This window comes from Pseudorasbora parva, chromosome 3 (assembly GCF_024679245.1).
Source record: "Pseudorasbora parva isolate DD20220531a chromosome 3, ASM2467924v1, whole genome shotgun sequence".
In the NCBI taxonomy this organism is placed as follows: Eukaryota; Metazoa; Chordata; class Actinopteri; order Cypriniformes; family Gobionidae; genus Pseudorasbora; species Pseudorasbora parva.
Genome location: NC_090174.1, coordinates 53189784 through 53211542, shown reverse-complemented (window position 1 = coordinate 53211542; position 21759 = coordinate 53189784). Strand labels below are relative to the sequence as shown.

General features: G+C 36.4%; 1 protein-coding gene across 1 annotated transcript; it reads left to right on the top strand.

Annotated features, from left to right (window-relative positions):
• The first annotated feature begins 1466 nt into the window (after positions 1-1466).
• Positions 1467-18934, top strand: ckap2l (cytoskeleton associated protein 2-like). The gene is made up of 9 exons (XM_067440266.1): positions 1467-1669; positions 2655-2721; positions 2933-2996; positions 3087-4216; positions 5248-5446; positions 8569-8724; positions 12500-12557; positions 16903-17065; positions 18212-18934. The coding sequence occupies exons 1-9, from the start codon at positions 1624-1626 to the stop codon at positions 18510-18512; spliced, it is 2184 nt and encodes a 727-aa protein (XP_067296367.1). The 5' UTR covers positions 1467-1623; the 3' UTR covers positions 18513-18934.
• The last annotated feature ends 2825 nt before the right edge of the window (positions 18935-21759 follow it).

Below are 21759 nucleotides of genomic sequence, written 5' to 3'. Positions count from 1 at the left end.
TCTTCAGAACCCTACGGGTGATGTCACGGACACATTGTTTTATACAGTCTGTGGACACGAGAAGAAAGTTCAACACCTACTATAGCAGTGAAAAAGAAAGAAGCATAAATTGTGATATTTAACTAAAGCCGTTTTTACTTATTAGAATGGTTGAATTTGATAATTTAATGTCAGTAGCAAAGACATTAAAGTAAGATTAAATACATAAAGTACATTTGTGTAATTTGACATTGCATTTGCACAATATTCTGAGTTTATATTTCACTTTATTCATTTAAAGGAATATTGAATCTGTATTGTGTGAGCACATTTAGGTCTAGAACTACAATAACCATCATGTTCACACAATGCCGCACTTACTGCTGATTTTTCTCGACATGATGACAGGAAAGCTGTCAGTCAATCTACATGGGAAAACAAAATAACTTGTGTTACTTAATGTAGGCTAACCACGACTTTCAGACGCAATCTTTATAATTGTTTTTACTCAACTGTCACAAAATGGACACACACATGATTTTGGGATATCAAAGATATTCAAAATTTAAGAAGGCCAAAGTGTAGGAAGCGAAACATGAATTTGGATGTGCCTTGTTGCCGATTGGAAGCATTTTTCAGCTTTCGGAAAAAGCCTATTTCAGCAAGACGATGACATGCCATGACAGATGCAATATGATGTGGCACTGGAGAATATAGCCTACTGAAAGATCTTGACAAAAATCTTTAATAAAATGGACACAGGATTGTGGGTATATCAAAGACAGTGAAGCATGCTGCTTTCAGATTTTGAGAAGGCCAAATTGTGTGAAGCGAAACATTGAATTAGGATGTGCCTTGCCAATTGGCAGCATTTTTCAGCTTTCGGAAAACACCTTTTTCAGCATGAAGATGACATGCCATGACAGGTGCAATATGTCGTCGCACTGGAGGCTACTGTAAGATCTTGACAAAAATCTTAAATAATAGGATAATTTAGCTTGGCCAAATAATTATTTTTGCTTTAAAACTATAGGCTAATAATGCACTTACAATTCCATCCACAGGTTTCATTTAATTCTGTTGTACTATTAGCAGCAAATTACATGCATGTGCAAAACCTGATGAATGACGTCTATGATTTGAAAATGTTTCAAACTCCAAAAAACATTGTGTGAAAATCTGACCTTTTGTATAAAGAAGTCATATACAGCTCTGGAAAACATTGAGAAATTAATGTTAAGTTGTCTCTTCATTTTTTCCAGAGCTGTAGATAACTAAATACAATTAGTCACCTCTACTTAAATGTCTAAATGTAAACTTATTATATTATTCTTTTGTTATAATAGAACATCCTCAAAGAAATCAAGCCATATATGGCAGCAGCAGCAGTTATTGAGATGACAATAATAACAAATCATATGAATCATCAAAACTGACGAACCAATAGTCGGTATCCAAATATTTGAACGAACCAATGGGAATTGAGATGGGCGTGTCCCCACGAAATTCAAGCGACAGTTTCGTGGAGAAGGTGCTGCATGTTGTGTTAGCAACACCGTGTGCTAACAGACTCGTTTTTAAAGCTAAAAACAGATATTGCATTTATTTTGATTAAATATTTTACGTGGATGATCGAATAAAGCAATGGAAACAGTGACGGAGGGGGACGTATCTAAACTATCTAAGATAGGTAACGTTAAATGCTGTCCTATAAACTAATAATGTTACTAGGCTAATGTTAGTCATGTAAGTTAAGTTAACGTTACGCTGATAGATATTTAACGTTACTGTTTCTATCGAGTCACATTTGTTTATTTGTATACTATCAAATTACAGAGGAAGTTGTGCTAAGATTATATTTTGGATAATCATGTAACAATGATGTGAAACCCAATGAGCTGATATGTTCAAAACACTGCAATCCGATAACGTTAGCTATGTTATTCGCTTCGCGAGCGTGAGTGAAAAAGCTACGTTTTTGCTTTATAAAGGGACTAAACTGAATTATTTGTGGTGTCACCTCATCGTTCCCTCAGTGAAAAAGCTTAATAAAGGTATAAAATAGTGTAAATATTACCTATTTGGACTTTTACTTTATTTAAGGTCGATTAGTGGCTGGGTTATGAAGCTGTATCAGGGTGTAACGTTACCTATCTGGTTATCATTTCCCATCATTTGTCCTTGCCTTTACTAGTTCGTTAAAACAGTCAGTGCAGATAAACATCCTGCAAATAAAATGTGAATAGTACAGATATTATATCTCCTAATGTTAAGTACAAGCATACATAATAAATAAAAAATGCTGTTTAAAATAGTTGTAGAGCATGTCACACAGTATGCATGACTGTCAAAGATCAACTATGCCATAACCTCCTTATGAGGACACTATCAAAATGATTCATGTCGTCATTCACTTCTAAAATGGAAAAAGTGTATCCATATTGTCCATGTGTCCTGCATCACCCTAAATGTTATTTATTTTAAATAATGACCAGCTGATGATAACATTGTCCTTATCAAATAAATATATTTGATATTAAATGGACATGAAATGTTGATTTGATTTTATATTATTTGATTAGAAATACAGTATATAAAAGAAACAAAACTAGCACATCTATGGAGTTTATTAAATGCTTGCAGGTATGTTAAATGCATTTCTCTTTCATTTATAGAGCAACGCAAACTGAAATTGGCAGAATATCTGGCAGAAAAAGGAAGACTGAAAGCACCTAATCCAAAGTAGGTAGTCTTAAAGGGGCTCTAACAGTTGTTGAATTTGTAGTTTATGTATTTAAACTATATATATATATATATATATATATATATATATATATATATATATATATATATATATATATATATATATATATATATATTCAGCAGTTATTACCATCATAGTATGTTGTGTTTAAGTTCTGAAATAACTTCTATTTTTTTTTTTTACTCAAAGACCATATCTCAAGGAGAAGCCTTGTACAAAGAAACCTGTTGAAAATAATCAGAAGGCCAAAATTGTAAGTTAAAATTAAATTTCTTGAAATTTTGCACTATTCTATGTTGAAAGTGTTGACTGTTGAATTAATGTCTCTGTATTTCTCTCATAGAGAGGTGATGAAAAGGAAAATTGTGGCATTAATGGCACACATGTAAAAGAAGTGAAGAAAGTGAATACATTGGCAGAGGTTAATAAAAACACATCCTCAAAAAAAGGACTTCGCATCCATTCACTAACCAAAGCCCCAGGACAGTCTTCCAGTAGCTCCCGTAATACTTGCCAGGCAGGCTTTTATGTCTTGAAGACACAAAGCAATAGAACTGCTTCTCTTCAAAATCCAAGGAAACCACACAAATCTGAGGAAAATGCAGAAAATAGGACTCATCTACAAAGTCTTCAAAGAGGCCAACACAAACCCCTTCAAACCCAGCCGACTTCCCATGCTTCAAGTAGAAGCCAAAAGACAAGACAATCAAGTCTTGTTTCAGTGTGTGGTCCTTCACAGTCTGGATATGGCATCTCTGCTGCTAGATGTACAGATCAAACATCCCGTACCAAGACGGAGCGTCAGTCTTCAAGGCCTTTGGCTAAGAAATTACCAGAAGTAGCCATCAAAACAATCTCAACTGCCAGTTTGAGGAGTCAAAGACCAATGAACTCAACTGGGACAAAAATTCAGACAAACAATGTTTCTAAAATCCAGGCAAAGCTCACACAGCAACCCAGAAGTCAAAGTGCTGTACCAAAGTTTGGAATTAACAACAGCAGTTCTCAGAGCAGTAAGCCCATAAGCCGAAAATCAAATTCGGCAACAAACAGATCTGACGTGAACCAGAGAAAGGATATTTCATGCGTTATCACAAAAGTTGATGCTACAAAATCTAAATTGCATTGCTCAGTCTTAAACAGAGCCACAAGAACAAGTGTCTCTTCAACTCTATCTAAACCTGCAAACACTGAAGGATCAGCGCTCATCAAAAATAAACCACGTACTACTGTTAAACCAACTAATGCCACTGCTTCTACCAAACTCCTCGGTCGAAACACCAAGAGTTGTGTATTGCCACAAACAACCACTGTGCACCAAGAGCATCAGCAGCCCGCCAAGAGACCCAGCCAGGCCAAGCCTGCAGTGCATTTGCAGACCCCTAAATCCACTATCTGTCCCAGTACTCAAGGTGTCCGAACAGCCCCAGTAGATGGAATGAAGAAGCCGACTGAGGCTCAGGAGGAGAGACTGTAAGTTTACTTCTGTCTGAAGCAGGGTTTCTCAACTCTGGCTCTCAAGCTCCAACCCTTATCAACCCTTGCCTGCATGTAGCTGTCTATATAGTAGCTTTTGCACTGGATGAACCTTTTTATAATTCCTAGAAATAATGGTGGAAATGCCTGCTTTTTGGTAGGAACTATGAATATTTTCGTTCTTTGAATGGCTTTTGTGGGCCTTACTTAGCTCATACTTCAGAGTATGGTCTAACCCAGCACAATAGGAAGCACCAGTGATGTAAGTATACACTGATTGGCTAAACGCATGCCATGCGGAACACAAGTACCTGCCATGTTTTTAAGAGCCATTTACACACACAGATTATAGCCTATATATTTACTTCACAAACTAACTCTACAAACATGAAACACAGTGATAAATATATCTCTCAACCTTTACAATAGAGAGGAAATCTAATGCAACTTTGAGGGGACCAAGCGAAACACGATTATGTATTTCTGCTAAACTAGCGACACTGGATATCACCCACAAGGCAATCACCACTTTTTCATATACTGTGTACTTTATTTGTATAAGTTCTCTAATAACATTAGACAGGGCTGTTAAACTGATCGTAAACTAATGAAGACAGAGAATGTGAGTCTAATATGAGTCTCAGTGCTTTCTCAGTGACGTCAAAATAAGTCACAACAAAAAGCGACGCTTACGTCACTTCAGAGATTCTACTGGTGGTGCAAATGCAACTAGGAAAATGGCCCTAGGGGAACTTTTAGTTCTTAGGGAAACACCTTGTTAGCAGCTAGTTCCTATAACTTCATTCTAAGTTCATATAATTACCCTGTGCAAAAAGGGTCTTATAATTCCTGAAGACCTTGATTGACTTGTTCAGTTATGTTTCTTGGATTGGTGCTAATAGTGCGAGTGCTGTAGTGTTCACTGTCATTTTTTTTGCATTCTATTGCATTAACTAACATTAAAAAAATGACCCCTTTAGGGACATAAGTGTAGTTTGTTTTTGTGTAATCAAGTAATCTCTGTGCAGGCGTAAGCTCCATGAGTGGCGGGAATCAAGGGGCATCACATACAAACGTCCTCCCATGCCTGTCCGGCTGGTGAGGAGGAAGACGGTCTCTGCTATTCCTCAGCCATACTGGACATCTATCGAGAATGATGATGAGGTTCACAACATTGTCTTCGCTGTGGACCGGTCTCTAGATGACTGCCTTAAATTATTACAGCAGGTATTTTTACTATTATTATTATTATATGAGTTTACACTTTTTAAACGTGTGATTAAAGGTGGGGTAAGTGCTATCTGGTAACCGCTGTTGGTATTTCAAATCACCAAAACAAACACGCCCCTACCCCCAAAAGGGTCTCGCCCCTATTTTGATAGCGCTGCCCCACACATACGTAACCCAGAGCAGAGGCATCAACGGCTATGGCAGGTCGAATATTCAATGAAAAAGTCATCCCTTCTATCACAAAAACAAACCGTTCATGTGAACAACTCGATAGTACACGAGCAAGACAGTCAAACTAACGAACATATTACAATTATGACAAGATTAGAGTTACAGCAATCACAAAAACACACAAACAGTTCTCATGAACAACTCGATAGTACACAAGCACACAGTCCAGCTAACGACATATTACATTACAATTAAGAAAAAAGTAGAGTCATAGCGATCACAAAATCATACTGTTTTCATGAACAACTCGATAGTACACAAGCACACAGTCCAGCTAATGACATATTACATTACAATTATGACAAGATTTGAGTCATAGCGATCACAAACTGTTATCATGAACAACTCTATAGCTACAAGTTTGTTATTCCACTCGGCCCGTGTCCTTTTTCTAAAACGGTTTTGAAATAAGACTTACCCCACCTTTGAATGAATGCGCATTATATGGGGTAATGCAAAGTATGCTCTTCCATGGAAATCTGAGTTGCTGATCAAAACAGCCAGCAGTGAAATCTGACTGGCACAAATTCACTAAACATAGCTGATATGTATCAAAAATGTTCTGACTCATTGACTGTCTCGCCTTTGCACATTTTTGCTTTTAGACAGACAGTTTGCCAGGCATCTACCCTGATTAAGACTCTGATGTTTGTTTACATGAAGCAAATGTTGTTTTTACCCTTTCATAAGAATGCTTTCTATGTTTAAAAGACGTAGCTAACTACAAAAAGACAATTTAAATATGAATCCTTGATGTTTCTGTGTGAGTTTCATTTACTACACACACACATCGAACGAGAAGCGCAGTGGCCCATCTCGGGCAACTCACAGATTTTGCACACCGCGCATATTCTATGATTATCAGGTTATGGTCAGCAATATTATGTGTAAAGAATTATGAACTTATGATAATGTATATACTTTGTTATGATTGTACTGCGCAATTAAATTAAATAGCTGGGTACCGTGACGACACCCATTGGCACCGCCTTCAATGTTTATATTAATTATTTACATATAATTATCACCATCATAATTATATTTTTGAGTAAAAAAGTTGGGAACCACTGATCTTGATTGGGAATGTCTGGATCTAGTTGTAACTTTTAACCATTGTTATATGGTTTAGCTGCAATGTTTATGTGACCATGGAAAAATGCACTTTTCAGTAAACGCTGTCGGCGCCGAAACCTTGCCCACTCACAGGAAAGTTGCCGTAAGCACACAAGACAACACTAGCGTACAGTTTACGACGGCACCAGATGTTGGGCTAGACGGGAGGATGAAGGTCCGGGCGGGAGATTATCAGTTCGGTCCCATTCTACAACGGATTATCTGTGAATCCTAGTAGTCTACGATGAAAGATTTTAAAACTATCCCGTGTAGTCACTGCCGAGGCAGGCGTTGGTGGTGATCATAGACTGTAAAAAAATATGGACGTAGTGTCCGTGACGTCACCCATAGGATTCTGATAAGCCGTTCTGAAGCTTAAAGTAGGGGCGAGCTGGGCGTTGCCATCTTGTGAGCGAGTCAACGCGTGTCACTCCCGGATAACAGAAAATGGGCAAAAAGGCGGGATGTGCGCGGAGCTGAGGTGACGCAATAACTATAGACGGCGGATAAATGGCTATCCACTTGTAACAACGCCCTTAATTATGCAGAACCTTAAGGCTTAATATAAAGGAAACGAATGAGTTATAAAAAAATTCACCCCCCTCAGAGTTGTCATGAAGATCAAAATTAGCCTTATAAGCCAAAACCACAATTTGTACCAGGCTGTAAACATGTTTTTTTCTGCTTTAAAGTTGAGAATTTTAACATGGGGCTCAATGAGATTCTGCTCCCTTCTGGAGCCTGTCCCTAGTGGCCAGTTTAGGAATTACAGTTTACATTACTTCCGTATTGGCTTCAAGAGAGATCGCGGGAGGTTGCCGCTTGGTGGTGATCCTCAGCTGTGCATAATTGTTTTGTATTGTAAGCTGTTTTTTAAGTTGTAGGCTGTAGTAACTAATGGTATTGACAGTAACTCTCAATCGAGCAGGCGAATTGATGCAAATGTGCTCTAGTTACGATAGTGTTGGGGGAGGGGCCATATGCTCAGTAGCTCCAATGCGTCATTGAGCCACCGTTGTAGCTCCACCCAAAAAATCCTGAACACCAAAATGGTGGAAAACTTAAACTCAGTACTACACATTTCACACTTCACAGTCTTTCTAACATGTTTCAGCAATACATTTCTTACATTTATAATGCGTTTAGAAACAAATCTCAGAATTGCCGTTACAGGGACTTTAAAACTGTTTAGACAAAACCTGCTTTCACACAGCAATCATGTTAAATTACTGTACAATTACCAGAATGACTTTTGCGGTAAATACACAAATATGTTGTCCACACAATTCTGGCATTTCACACATTAGCACCAAAGTGAGGGGCATTAGGAATGATCATTCAAGCGGAACGCATTTTTGCTCTTAGCAACATTATTCGTCATGCATAATAAGCAAGTTGGCAACCAACTGCATAGCCGCAGTAAAGTTATCAGTAAAGGCTGAATATGTGAAATGTGCTATTGTCATGCAATGCAAGCATTAAACATTTGCTTGCATGCAATTTCCCTAATCACAGTGTTTTCTTGTCCAGCTTTGGTTCAGCGGATCTTAAGTGTTTGCCATTTTCTGGCATAAATGGACCATGTTTATCATTGTTTTACTCCAGTCTCACGGCTCGGAATTTTATTGTTGTCTTTTTTTGAGCTATGCAGTACAAGTTTCATTGCACTCCTTTATTAATGTATACGAATATGAGTCGGATTAGATGATGCTTTCCTCTGGGTGCAAACATGCATATTGAGAACTTATCCAATGCTGTTTGTGTCTTTGTGACAGGGTTTCCCGGTGGAACAGGTCAGAGATGTGCTGTCTCGGGTTCCATTGGCACAGAAGTTTGCTAAATATTGGATCTGCCAGGCCAGACTGATGGAAAAAGAAGGAAACCTGGAGGTCCTGCCCATGTTTCAGGAGGCCGTCCGTGTAGTGAGAGAGGTCAGTATCTCTGAAACTTGCATCATTTTTTTTATTGATTGTAATTTCTTTGACTTATGGCTTGTTTTGTTTTAGTCTGGTAATATGAGAAGCCTCCAAAGAGCTGACAAAAAAAATAGAAATAGTAGGAATGCTCATAATTAACTGGTTAATTGTTAAAGGACAGTACAGTTTTGACAGATCAATATTGTAGGAAGGCCAACCAGTTGGAGTGGTAAAGAAAATGTGCTTTACAAAAAAATGTATGCATTAGGACTGGGACAGTTACCGTTTTACCACAATATGGCGGTCACGTGATGCCTACCTCGGGTCTGAGATCGTCACAGCCATCACCGCAAAAAAAAAAAAAGGTTTACATTCCAGCCTTCATATTTTTTGCTAGAAAAACTAGCTTGTTCACTTTATTGTGATTTTTATTATTATTATTTTTTAATAATATTATAATAATTAATAATTCATTACATTTATATAGCGCTTTTCAAGGTACTCAAAGCGCTTTACATATAAAAGGGGGAATCTCCTCAATCACCACCAGTGTGCAGCATCCACCTGGATGATGCGACGGCAGCCATATTGCGCCAGAACGCCCACCACACACCAGCTGATTGGAGACAGAGTGATGAAGCCAATCATTATATATAGGGATTATTAGGAGGCCATGATGGACAGGGGCCAATGGGCAAATTTGGCCAGGATGCTGGGGTTACACCCCTACTCTTTATCGCAGGACATCCTGGGATTTTTAATGACCACAGAGAGTCAGGACCACGGTTTAACGTCTCATCCGAAGGACAGTGCTCTTTGACTGTATAGTGTCCCCATCATAATACTGGGGCATTAGGACCCACACAGACCACAGGGTGAGCACCCCCTGCTGGCCTCACTAACACCTCCACCAGCAGCAACCCGGTTTCCCAGTTGGTTTCCCATCCAGGTGCTGACCAGGGTCAGCCCTGCTTAGCTTCAGTGGGAAACCTGTCTTGGGCTACAGGGTGAAATGGCTGCTGGTATATAATAAATATAAAGATATAATTTACTATAGGCTACTCTGAACACTGCTTTACGTGGTTTTTACCACAGGGGTGAAGCACAAAGCTTTTACAAGGGAAATAAATGTACAGCTATGAAAACTGGCTATGGATTCATACCAAATGAGAGAGGGAGGCTGAGCCCAATTCAAGATTTGCCAACTTTTTAATTCTGTTTTGTGATCTGGTCATCAAAAATTCAGATTTCAGTGAATTTTAACGTTAGTTCATTTTATCCCACAGGAACTCTCGTTCATTTTCCCACCTTCACTCGTGTCACACTCATTTCCACAGGGAATTATAAACGTTTCTTCCTTTCGTTTGCTTAAGTCTATTATACCCATTCACATCTTTTACTGTGGTAAAGTAGAAAAACACTGTAGGACGAAATTTTATTTAACACAGTTTGTGCTTGTTATTAGACTTGTGGCGCTTCAAGTTTATTTGAATAGCGCAGTTCACACGCAGCGATTTTACTTTTGTTTTCTCTAGCAGTGCCTAAATGTCTAACACTGTGTGTGGATGATAAAATTCGCTCTTCAGACGTTTTACAACAAGTGTTGCTTTGCAACATCAGGAGAAAACATGAAGACGAAGATATTTGAGACACTGTCTATCCAGCTCGTGTCCCACATTCATCTTAAAGCGCAGACCGGCATGCCGCATCTTTGCGTGGCAATAGGCTATAAAACATATTTTTTTAAACATATATTTAATTTTCTTATAGTCTTAAGATTACCATTATTTACTTATTTACTTATAATCATTTAAATGTTTTACAGGCTGTATGTGTTGTTTCACTGACGGAAAATAAACATGGATGAAATGGATGTTTGAGCATTTATTATTTTAAAATGTAGGCTATATATCTGGAATAGACTACAGTATTTAAAATAGCATATATGCATTAGTTATACTCTCAATTTAATTTACAGAGCAAACTATAGAAAAGATTAGTGTGTGCCCCTGTTGCGTGTTTTGTTGAGTGCGGCACAAACTAATCATCTTTTTAAATATCACGGGTTTAAAAGAGGTTTACCGCTGAACCACAGGAATTTCTTGCTTTTCAACCGCGGTAAGAAAAAATCCATACCGTCCCAGCCCTAGTATGCATAATCCAAAAATTGTGTTTTATTGGAAGGTGCAAAAATATTTACAGTGCAGGAGAAGGAAAAAAAAAACTGTACAAAAACAAAACAAAACAGCAACAATGTGCTAATTTTAGCTAAACCAAATGGGCCAAGTTTCCAAATGGGCCAATCCATAATCAGAACTGAAATCCTCTCTGAAGCCTCACCTAAAGGTCATACCAACTAATACAAACAAACATAAAAGTTTGTAACAATAAAATAATATAGTAACCCTATTCAACAAGACAAACTTCAACAGAAAAAGAGTTTAATATAAAAATAAATGGCAAAACATCTTTTTATAACTATGCACTTTTGATAAATGAGGGCCAATGTGTCTGGATGCTAACTATTATTATTTTTATTTTATTTTTAAGGCCGATACCGGTACAAATATTTGGTGATTTAAAAATCCGATATTGCAATATATATATATATATATATATATATATATATATATATATATATATATATATATATATATATATATATATATAAAAAAAACAGAAACAAAAGAACTTCTGATGTTTTTGTGTGTGTGAAATTGTTAGTCCCTATTGCCTTATGGCATACCTTATTACAATGCCAACTTGCTTTTTTCCTTTACATGTAACAGCCAAAATGGACTTGGCAGTCACAAATGCTGCCATGCTTATTTGAGTTAAGAGAACTGATGGGGATTTTCTTTTAATTGTTATTCAAGCAATGTATGTCTTGTGACCATGCTCTTCACGGATGATCTCAGTTGTGAACTTGTGAATGTTCAGCGTGCAGCATGACTCTTGCTGGATCAGCTGGTGTTGCCAACTGGCACGATATAGACTGCCCTCTGGTGGACAAACTATGAAACGCCAACACTCATAATGTGGTTGAGCGGAGTTTCATCCGTTTTTATAATTTTTTTTAAATATTAATTTATCGGCCATCATAAATGCAGATACCGATAGTTTGGAAAATGCGCAATATCGGCCTGCCAATATATCGGCCTACTAGATTGTAAACGTACGTATTATAACGTACTAGATTGTATTACGGACTTTCAAATTAGCAGTGTAACTCGTTATACGTTTGAAGGACTGTATTGTATTTTCATGCATAGGGTGACCTGAATGAATGGCAAGTTAGCAACATTAAAACTTATATGTGTGTGTGCGAGGGAATCTGCATGTTCACTTTGATCGCTTCCTTAATTAAATTTTTGGGGTGAGTTATTCCTTCAAGTTAAATATATTTCATTTATTTATTCCATGCTTTTGTATATGTACATTTATTTATGTATTTTAATGTTATTTTAAATTATGTGATTTAATTTTTCTTTCACAAAAGCGCTGCAGGTGCGTGATATGATCGATGAATGCTCATGTTCTATTGTTTATGCTGTAATTTGCACATTTCAACAAAAAAAACTCCTGACAGATTTTATCTGAATGGGTCATAGACACTTACAAGATTTACTAATTAGAATGATTAAGACATAGTTTGGTTGATATTATTTTGAAATGAGCTAATTCCAGTTACTGCTTAGGCAAGAGCTCGCAGTAACAGGGAATCAAAGAGACACACATGTATGAGTAACACATTTGTTTTCACTTAATGGTATTTAATTTCTCTCAACAGCCAGTGGATGAATTGCGATCTGTGGTATTTGAGATCCTTAAAAAGAGACAGAGTCAAGGTAAAGTGGAAGGATGAGTAATCCATATTTCTGTCATACAGGATTTTTTTGTGTGTGTGCAATTACATGAATTTAGTGTGTATTATTAGTGTATACTATCGGCCAAAAGTTTAAAATAATTAATTAAATAAAGAATTATATAAGTTTTACTCTTACCAAGACTGCATTCTTTTAATTAAAAAAATTGTGTTTTGTGAAATGACTACAAAGTAAAATAACTAATCTATTTTAATTTAAATTGTTATTAATTCCTTTGATGGCAAAGCTCAAATTTTCAGCATAATTTATCCAGTCTTCTCTTCAGTGTCACATGATCCTTTAGGAATCGTTTACAATTATTCATTTTAGCAGTGTGTTTATTCAAAGTTATTTTACAGTTGAGGAATACAGCAAGGAATTCATGTTAAGATGGCAATAAATGCAAGAAGTGCCAGTAATACAAGATTTCAGTTATCATTCAATATATCTAAAACAGGGAGAGATTTAGGATAAGTGAGAGCATAGAGGGGACTTCTTCTCTTTCTTTCGTTTTTAGACACAATTGCTTTACATGATGAACATTTTCACTTAAGGCTGTTATTCATGTATAAACATTGATCTGCAAACATAAACAGAAGCTCAAGTGAACCATCACAGGAAGGAATAACATTACAGCTTTACAATTATAAAATGTAAATACAGCCTTGGTGAGCATATGCGACTTATTCCAACATTTTGATCAGTTGTTTTCTTATGGGATCAGTCCCTTTCAAGTTTACACAGGTGTCCTTTTATTAACCTATATTAACATGTTTGAGTAATATCTCACAAACAGAAAGTGTCCAAATAATTTGTGCAGTATATCTATTGTTTTATCATTGAAAGTAACTAAAAAGGGTGTGTCTGTGCTATTAAAAAAAACCCACTCAGTTTCATGTTTTATCTATATTATCTATCTAAAATGCATTCATATTTATTTGTGGAATACTGTAAGTGTTCAAATACTTTATAGAATCCTCCACATTTATTTAGTTTATTCTAAAATTTCAAGCACATTAGTGTTTTGTTACATTTGTCACAATTTTTTTAATCAAAAATGAACTATATTTTGTGTAGTTTTGTGGTCAAGACCGATAATGTATAATAATGTATAATGAACTGACGGTTGCGCTGTTGACAAACGCGCAGCCTCTCGTGAAGAAATGGAAACAAACCAGTGCCGCTTACACAGAGAAACTCAGTAACATACTGGAGTAAATATTCAAAATGTGAAGGTTTTTATATTTTATAACATAGATAATACAGTTAAAAAACATCACATGACACGACCAAGAGTGCTGTTTTCCTGAATACCATCACGACTGAAAATGACACTGATTTAATGACAGTTTCATAAACAATTAATTAAAATCAGTCACTTACATTTTAGATGCAATATAAACTTCTTTTGTTCTATTTCAGCCGCGAATATATTTCCAAGATCAGATCATATTTCCACATCTTTATTCATTTATTTATTTAATTTCATTATTTATCAGGGACAATGTACAAAATACATTAATCTTACGAAAAGATGTTTTGTACCAGAATTAGCTAATGCTAGTTTCTATCTGCAGTCCCCGGGACTGAACCACAACGCATCTCACAGAACCATCAGCACCACAACGCATCAGAACCACAACGCATCTCACAGCAAAAGTGTGTTACTGAATCATTCGGCGTTTGAATGAATCGGTTGAATCAAAGATTCAATGACCTGTTCATAAGCGACTGTCTCATTCCTGAACGAATCAGCTGTTTGAACTAATCGACTCGGTGACTCACCCATTAAGACCTTCCGCCACCTACTGGTGGTTTAGTTTCATGTTTAAACATTCTTTCCAATTTTTCTTATTTGTATTAAAAATATATATTTAAAACAATCACGTAACATTATTTAATGCAGTTGTAATTTGTCAATGTAAATTATTTAAAAGACAACTCCGGTGAGAAATGAACCTAGGGGTGATTAACAGATGGTTACCGAGTAGATCGTTCTCTGGGATGCGTTTTCATGAAAATCGAATGTAAAGCGTTTTATCTCTAAAAACAGATTCGCTTGTAGCGCTTGTCTATGGGGCACAGGGTAGACACAGGATAGTAAAATTAAATCACTAGTTAATACCACTAACAAGGCTCAAAATAGCCTCACTCTAACACAGTAGCACAACGTTCTCGAAGCACTGAGAACGTTGTAAGTGTACAAAAAGTTTAATAAGAAAATACTTGATAAACACATTGCATTACGCGTTCACGGACAGGCGCCATCTTGGAAAACAGTCTTGACGAATCGATCTACGAGTGCTGTTCTAAGTGAGCTGGTTGATAGGAATTAAGTTTGTTAAATGTAATAACATGGACATTTTTATTTTTATTTATTTATTTTCTCTGTTGCGTTCAGTGTTTTCTTCCGGAAGCAACAGACCATATGATATTCCTAGTCACAGTTCCTTCACTTAGAACAGCGCTCGTGGCTCGACGAGTCGAGACTGTTTTCTAAGATGCCGCCTGTCCGTGAACGCGTAATGCACTGTGTTTATAAAGTATCTTCTTATTAAACTGTTTGTACACTTACAAAGTTCTCAATGCTTCAGTTTGAATGTAGGGACCCTCATTGTGCTACTGTGTTAGAGTGAGGCTATTTTGAGCCTTGTTAGTGGTATTAACTAGCGATTTAATTTCACTTACCCTGTGCCCCATATACTAGCGTTATAAGCTAATCTGTTTTTAGAGATAAAACTCTTTACATTCGATTTCCATGAAAACGCATCCCAGAGAACGATCTACTCTGTAACCATCTGTTAATTACACCTAGGTTCATTTTTCAACGGAGTTGTCCTTTAATTTGATTAGTAACAACCCTATAGCATTCTAATTTATTTTAAATATCAAATTTAAGAATATAAAAGGTAAAATGAAGCATATCCTATATTTAAGATTAATCCTCATAAATATGAAGATTTAAATACATCAAAGCTGATGAAAATGTTACTTTTGAATATTGATATTTAACTCTGCAGATCACCCTTATAGACAACCAGAATTGTGAGTCAGAATGTAAACTGGGCAGGAGATGATAAGCACAATTAGCCTACATTAACCCAAAACTAACTTAATTAAAACGTCACAGCCCATACTGTTTTCTTATTTTTAATTATTAGAATATAGGCATTAAAAGAATAAATTGTTATACAAGTACTTTTAATACTTTAAAGTACATTTAAATCAAGTACTTTTTTACTGTAACTTAAGTAGGGTTGTTGTTGTAGTACTTCTACTTTTACTAAAGTAAATATGGCTCTGGTTATTTGTACTTTTACTTAAGTACTGAGATTCAGTGCTTCTTCCACCACCACTGCTGCTAGCGTCGCGTGTGAAATGTCTTACTCCCCGGTACAGTCAGTGGCGTATGTTTCAGCATGTCATATGAATATAATTTCATGGGTTTTATTTTTTTCAAATGTCAAATGATTGCGATGCTCACATTTACAAGCCAGCGGCATTATAGTAGCCTGTAGTCTATTGGTTTTCCGTTTTACAGAATCTATGATACTTCAATTCAATGTTTGAGTGGTAGGTAATCACCATAACAAGCATGACCGCATCGGTCGGGCACGCCTCCTTCAGCTCACGCCGACGAGCAAACGCTGGTCACATGTTGATCCTCTTCCTGCCTTTAATCCCATCACTTTTTCGTTTCCTCTTATTGCTTTCCTCCAACAAAACCTTTTCTTTCTTATTTTTTTGTGCTGCTTCGGACATGACTATAACATCCGACAAACAAACGATAGTTGGGCTCGCACGTCTGAATGTAAGGAAGGGAGGCTGGTGGTGGAAGTGACGTATATGCTGTAAAGCAGTCGAATTTTGTAGTTCTTTTTGTTCTCGGGTTACTACCCGAACCCTGAAGTTTAAAAGTACGATTAAAAATGATACAGACCCCGTCAGGCTATGGCAGACGTGTCATTCAACCTATTGTAAGTCGATGTATCATCACAAGAGTCTTGAAAATATATTATAAAGGTTGAAAAGTTACGTAGTGCTGCTTTAATACCCTTGCGCAAGATCCATACAGATGTTTGGAAGAACTGGTGTGGAAGAATTAGTTTATCCTCTTGTCTGAAAATTACCCTCTCTAAGCTGTTAAGAATGTTAGAAAAATTAGTTTTCATTGGGCTCACATTACACACACACATGCTCTAACAAAATCTGAGCTTGTTCTTAGTCTTGAATGGATATTGTAAGCATTGTAAATCACTTTGGATAAAAGCGTCTGCTTGGTGAGATTTGTTTTCTTCATTTACAATTATGCATCATGTTCATACAGGTATGTCTCCGATGCCAAAAGAGCCTGAAGCGGTAGAGACTAGGGTGCATGATGAACAGGAAGTCGGTGACGTCATGTGTACCCCAAAACCTGTTGGGGCCCTCATATGTGGAATGAGGGGAGACTCGTCTGTCGTCAAATATAAAATTACAGCCACCCCAGGGTAAGACACTTATATAATCCAAATGAACTTGAATAAACTTCATCTCATATAAACTGTTGCCTAAATGTTCTTTGGAATATGTAACGCAATGTTTGGACTGTTATAGATGTAAAATTAACTTCTAAAAAATGTGCTTTAAAGGGTTAGTTCACCCAAAAATGAAATTGATGTCATTAATGACTCACCCTAATTTGTTCCACACCCGTAAGACCTCCGTTCATCTTCAGAACACAGTTTAAGATATTTTATATTTTAGTTCCAGAGCATATGCAGTCTATGCACACTTTACTGTGCTTTACTGTGTCCATATGTGACATCAGTTAGTTAATTAGAATCTCTTGAAGCATCAAAAATACATTTTGGTCCAAAAATAACAAAAACTATGACTTTATTCAGCATTGTCTTCTCTTCCATGTTCCTCAAAAAAAGATTCAAACAGCCATGAATCAATTATTCGGATCGCCAATGTCTCGTGATTTCAGCAGTTTGGATTGTGTGGCAAACTGTCAAACTGCTGAAATCACGAGACATTGGCGATCCGAATCATTGATTGATTCATTGATTCATGGCCGTTTGAATCTTTTAACCTTTTAAAAAAAAGTAATACATTTAAATAGTTTGAATCTTTTATTTACTTTTTTATAGTAAATAACATTCTTTATTAATACCATTTTCCACATTTAAAATAATTGTAGTCATCAAAACTCTTAATATTTTAGCTTTAACCTCTGATAACTCTGAGAACAAATTTCCTGATTTAATTCTATTTTGATTCCCATTTTAATTTGATCTTCATCCCAGCCCTACTAATACAACAATTGAATATTTTACATTTCTCTATAGCAATACATTTATGAATGAGAAGCCAATGATATGACACTGCTCAAATGTCATTTAGTGATGGTATGTGCAGTTTAGGGTGTATGCTTCAGTCTGGTAAAGAGAATAATATGGAAATGTTTATGTAACATGTGGTGAGATAAAATTTACAGAAGATGACACTGCTAGTTCTTTGTTCATCTCACAGGAAATGAACACATTTTCCAGTAGTCCAGACCTAGACCAAGTATGACGGGAAGTTTGTCCTATCTGCTAATTTTCCTGCAGTAAATTGAGTAATATTTTGTATTTTCTTGTACATTTTAGAGGGAAAAGGAGTCAGCAGGGAGCAGAATCAGGACACGTAGACGGTCACCAAATCCGCTTCTTTACCCCGGTGCGGCGTTCAGTACGGATCGAGAAAACCGCTGTGCGCTTTCCAACAGCCTTGCAGGAACACGACCCCTGTGTGACCTCTCTTTGTGACCTTGCAGGTGAGAGTAAGGAAGAGATTGAAGGTAGTAACACACGACCCCAGAGCTCTCCTGTGTATGTGTACCGGGAGAATGAAGCACTGAAAGACCATGTTCAAGTTAAACTGGTTTATCCAGAGGATGATGAAGCATGATACTGTTTGGTATCTTGCGGTGACCTTCATTTCCCATCTGGAAGCACAGAAATGTTTTTATTCTTTTAAATAGATTTTTTTACTGTTTGTTTTGTCTTTTTTAAATGTCTTTTGTTCTATGAAACATATGTCTTGCTAGGTTTTATCCAGAACTTGAGACTTTCTCTTTATATTGGTTCAATCCTATCTAATTTGTTGATGAATTTCAACATAAGCATTGCTGTATGTACAAATAGCATTGTCTGTAATCTTTCAGCAAAATATTCAACAGAAAAGTCTATTATTTAGAACCTATCCTTATAACTTTAGTTATAATTTATGGATCAGCCTCAATCTCTTTCTCAATCTCAAAAACATGGATTTTAATAAGTGTAAAACATTTTTTTTTTTTCATGATAAATAAACCATATTTGAGTCACTGATGCTATAATTTTATTTCAATGAAGCTGCAGAAATCTAGATGAGACTAAATGAATGCTATTAGGGTTCTACAGTTCAAGCAAACAAATATCTTGGGTCTTTTATTTATTTATTTCTTTTTAAATATTGAAATGTTTGCTGCTGATTGGCTGAACAATTTGTGAGGCTTTTAGGTTGGTGAAGACATAAAAGTTCATGAACTACTGTGTATTTGCATTTTTGGTTCAGTTAAAGGTCAGTTGATAGTAGTAGTGGATTTTGTTAGTAGTAGAATGTCTCAATTGTTACTGAGGAAACTATTGAGTAAGTTCACATGACAAGGCCCAGTAATCTGTATATTTCAACCCCAAAAAATAAGACGTCATTTAAAGCTCACTCGACAAATGATGTCAGGATACTCGCTGGAAAAAATGCAAGCGTGATGCGGCAAGTTTAAAAATGTGATTGCATATTAGATTTCGGTGAGAAACGTGTCCTTTGTATTTGCAGTTCACAGCAGCGGAGTTAAAAGGATTTGATGCAGCAAAATACATTTTGTGAAAGTTTATCGAACTTAAATGTAACTTCTAAAAGTCTACAAGTAACCTTGAAATCAAAATGGACAGAACTTCTGTGTTATGGAATATTGCTGTATTTATAGTAGTTTGTCTGTCGATAAAACTAATTAATCACGCATTTTTTCGGATTAGTCACACATAACATTAAAGTTTTTAATATATTTTCATATTGAAATGTCATATTTAATCTCAAAATGAATGCAGAAACAACTTAAAGACAGTAGCCTATATTTTAAATATTTGTTAAAGGGTATTGTTTTATTAAAGAACGCCAGTATCACATTTCCAATACTGCTTCTGATGTCTCTATGGAATAGATTTATTTTATTTTAGCCATTATAGCCGCTCATGACCCATGAAACCTTGTAAACAGTGCTTTAAGATTTTCAGGTAGGTCTAACAGGCAGGATATAAGAAAGTTTTCAAACATTCACAGTATTCACTGCAACACATTTTTTTTTTTTCTTTTTTTTTGCAAATTATTCACAAACTTGTTTACTATATCATGCATTGTATAATATAGGCTATTCCGATTATCAAATATGTGGAAGTAAATGTTTTGTGTTTAGTTGATATAACTCTCCATGTATTCTGATGATGTTTACTGGCATTAGGACAGGACAAACTTTCACTCACATGAGATCACAGCAATAGCAAACCACAACCATCCAATCAATTCCTGGTGGCCAAAATCCCCCACATTTTTCTTGTTCGAAAAACCATTTCACTTTGATATGTCAGACAATCTGTTTACCATCTCACGGTTCAAAAAGATTTTCGATTAAAATCAATTCGATTTTAAAAATATCAAAATTAAATCCCGACCCGTATCTGCGATAAATCACACGCTAAAATCAATGATTCACAATCACGCCCCGGTCTCGCTCGCTCTCTCGCTCGTCCACCTCGCCACAGAAATATTGCACATTTTTTATCAGCGCTACTACCCGCCCGTACAGAGTTAATTATCCGCCTGCATCCCCGCCCGTGAATTTTAATGTCACAATCCGCCCGTTTTAGCCACTTTTATGCCCGTTGCAGGACTCTACGTCGCGTATAGGCTAGTTAAAAAATGGAGGCGAACAGCCAGCTGATTTTATTAATTTATTAAATCCATTCTTGGACATTTCAGATCGATTCTGAATCGTTGCAAATGAGAATCTAGAATCTTCTGTGAATCTTTTTTTTTTTTTTTTTAATTTTTTTTTTTTTTTGGCACACCCCTAGTTGTTACAAAGCCCATCTCACTACAGTGATTCTACAGTCATTTTATGAAGCAACGAGAATAAAAAACTAAAACTAAAGGAGAACTAATGACTATAATAACGGATTAAGAAAAACTATAATAACGTATTGAAAAGGAGAACTATAATGTATGGCGCAATAGCACTTCTGAGAGTACTTCGACTCTGCGCAGTAAAAAGTCCCGGTTGAAAAATCCTCCCTCACATCTCCCTCTCTCATTTCTGTCAATAGTGAGGGAAGATTTTTCAGGCGTGACTTTTTACTGCGCCGTGCCGAAGTACTCTCAGAAGTGCTATTCCGCCATACATTATAGTTCTCCTTTTTAATCCACTTAGAAAAACGCCACGTTTTATTTTATGTCATACTTGATCGTTCAACTATTCTTGTAACTGTATTTAAAAAGGGAAAACGTGGAGGTGTTTGGTACTTCTAACTTGATCTCTGTTTGGTACCATAGTGAACTGGGCTTAGTGGACTAAGCTAAATGCTATCAGATTGTCACTGACGAGAGAGGTATGAATCAACTCATCTTAGTTAAGGGAATAACATAGTTTAATATGAAAAAGCGGTGAAGTATCCCTTTCATTTGTATAAAAAAAAGATTGAATTATTTTTTTCAAACTCTTATGAGACTTATGAGGAAACAAGCTTGTAAATCTTACAGAATTAAGTGTTTTTGAAAATGCAGAAAGGTTTGTGTGCTGGGTGTGTTTAGTGTCAGGGGAGAGAAAATATTGTTTGTACAGTATGAAAACCATTATGTCTATGGAGTCCCCACAAAGATCGAGTGTTTCTGCGAACCATCTTCCCGCCTCTGCAATAGTTTCTCATTTAGGTCTCAGCCAGATGTCTCCAGTCTCTATTGTTTTGTACTTCTGTCCCATTGGCCCTTATACGGTCTCAAGACACAGGTGTTTGTTTTTTTGCTTCTGACCTACTTACCACTCGTCTCCTGTTGCAGACCTCACTGAACAACGCCGTATTAACGCAGAGGTTTTATTACTTGCTTATCAGCGTTATCTTCT

What these genes read in the sequence shown, in the direction of transcription:
- ckap2l (XM_067440266.1), top strand. Translation starts at nt 1,624, where the DNA reads ATGGAAACAGTGACGGAGGGGGACGTATCTAAACTATCTAAGATAG. An exon ending in CTGAAAGCACCTAATCCAAA is followed by an intron (nt 2,722 to 2,932) that starts GTAGGTAGTCTT and finishes TTTTACTCAAAG; the next exon opens with ACCATATCTCAAGGAGAAGC. An exon ending in CCGTCCGTGTAGTGAGAGAG is followed by an intron (nt 8,725 to 12,499) that starts GTCAGTATCTCT and finishes TTCTCTCAACAG; the next exon opens with CCAGTGGATGAATTGCGATC.